General features: G+C 51.8%; 1 protein-coding gene across 1 annotated transcript; it reads right to left on the reverse strand.

The window, feature by feature from the left end:
• Positions 1 to 6: 6 nt before the first annotated feature.
• Positions 7 to 1065, reverse strand: LOC123964908 (BTB/POZ domain-containing protein 10-like; the record flags this gene model as incomplete). The annotated part of the gene is made up of 1 exon (XM_046041571.1): positions 7 to 1065. A coding segment is annotated over one exon (485 nt), but the record flags the coding sequence as incomplete, so codon positions are not given.
• Between the last annotated feature and the right edge of the window lie 430 nt (positions 1066 to 1495).

The following is a 1495-nucleotide window of genomic DNA, read 5'->3' on the forward strand; positions in this document are numbered from 1 at the left end:
ACTCACAAACACGCGCGCTTCATTATGATGTAATACAGCGCTCTTTTCACATGCATACAGAACGCAACTCAAGTCTCCTTTGGTCAGATAAATAAAAACAGAGTGAACAGAGGTGGGTGAGGAAGCCTGCTGATGTGCATCATCCATCCCTGGCTGCTGGACAGTTCATTGGTTCATTCGGACACTGTGCTGACTGAGAATGGCTGCAGCAGAGGTGCAACAGAAGGCAAAGTGGTGTTTTGCCACTCAGGAGGAGGAGGACGAGGAGAACGAGAAGGGGTGAGGGGGAACAAGGTCTGCGTTCACACTGAAAGCAACAAGTGGTTTAATGTCAGCTGAGGAAGGCTGAACTTTGTGTGCTTATTGGCTGTTGGTTTCTGTGCTTCTCGCCTTCCCTACCAACCTCACTCTGGAGAACGCTCAGAGAAGAATTATGTCAAGGTTGGTTATTTTTTAGTTCGTTAGCATTTCCCAGCTCTGAATTTATCTCAGTGTGACGGTGTCAATAAAAGCACGAGTTGCCGTCAGTGTGAACACAGCGGTGGTGGTGTTGGGTTGGGGATAAAGTGTGCAGCCAGTCTCATGCCGAGGGTGACGGTGTGTCTGGGTCCGGCTCGTAGTGGTAAGTGGCCTGAGTGTGGCTGCTGCCGTGCTGCTGGTTACTGTGGGCCAGGTTGTGCGCGGCCTGGCTCGGACTGTCCTGAGCCTGCTGGTTGGGGCCCTCATAGCCCTGCGCCAAGTGGGGGGCCGCGTTGTTCTCCGGACCCTGCCCGAACGGCGGCTGGTGGGGTTCGTTGACGCCTGGCGGCTGCGGCAGAGTGTCCAGCTCATCCACCTGCGGCCCCGGAGGCTGCATGACCACCAACTGGTCCTGGGGAATATCTGCAGCGGCTGCAGCCAGGTTGGTGGTGGACTTTGACTTGACACACTGGAAGTCCACGTGGCGGCTCTTCCCTTCCTCCTTCTCCCAGGACATGCGGATGAAGGGACGCTGGACGTAGTTGTAGATGACCTCCGGGCGACCTCCAGGACGCCGTTTCACCTTCTCTTTATAGGTCGGGTAGCCTGGAGAAAACAAACCTTGATCAGAACAACATTTAAGGAGAACTGCAGCTTCCTTGTTGGAGTTTAAGGAATAATATGACAGGTTTGGAAATACACTTGTTTGCTAATTAAGATGTGAAAATCTGCAGGAGCCAGCAGCTGGTTAGCTTAGCTTAGCATAAAGACTAGAAACAGGGCAGACTGATACATCTGCAGGAGCCAGCAGCTGGTTAGCTTAGCTTAGCTTAGCATAAAGACTGGAAACAGGGAAGACAGCTAGCCTTACTGAGTGAGCCTTAAGCTCACATGTTATATTACATTTGTTTGATCCATACAAAAGCTCGCCTGTAAAAACAACAATCCCTCGTATTATGGGGGGTTATGTGTCTGACTATCTCTTGGCCAGGTCCTGGTTGCCAGACAACTGCCGAAAACTCCAATATGTGACTGG

Source organism: Micropterus dolomieu, unplaced genomic scaffold (genome assembly GCF_021292245.1).
Source record: "Micropterus dolomieu isolate WLL.071019.BEF.003 ecotype Adirondacks unplaced genomic scaffold, ASM2129224v1 contig_6162, whole genome shotgun sequence".
Classification (NCBI taxonomy): domain Eukaryota; kingdom Metazoa; phylum Chordata; class Actinopteri; order Centrarchiformes; family Centrarchidae; genus Micropterus; species Micropterus dolomieu.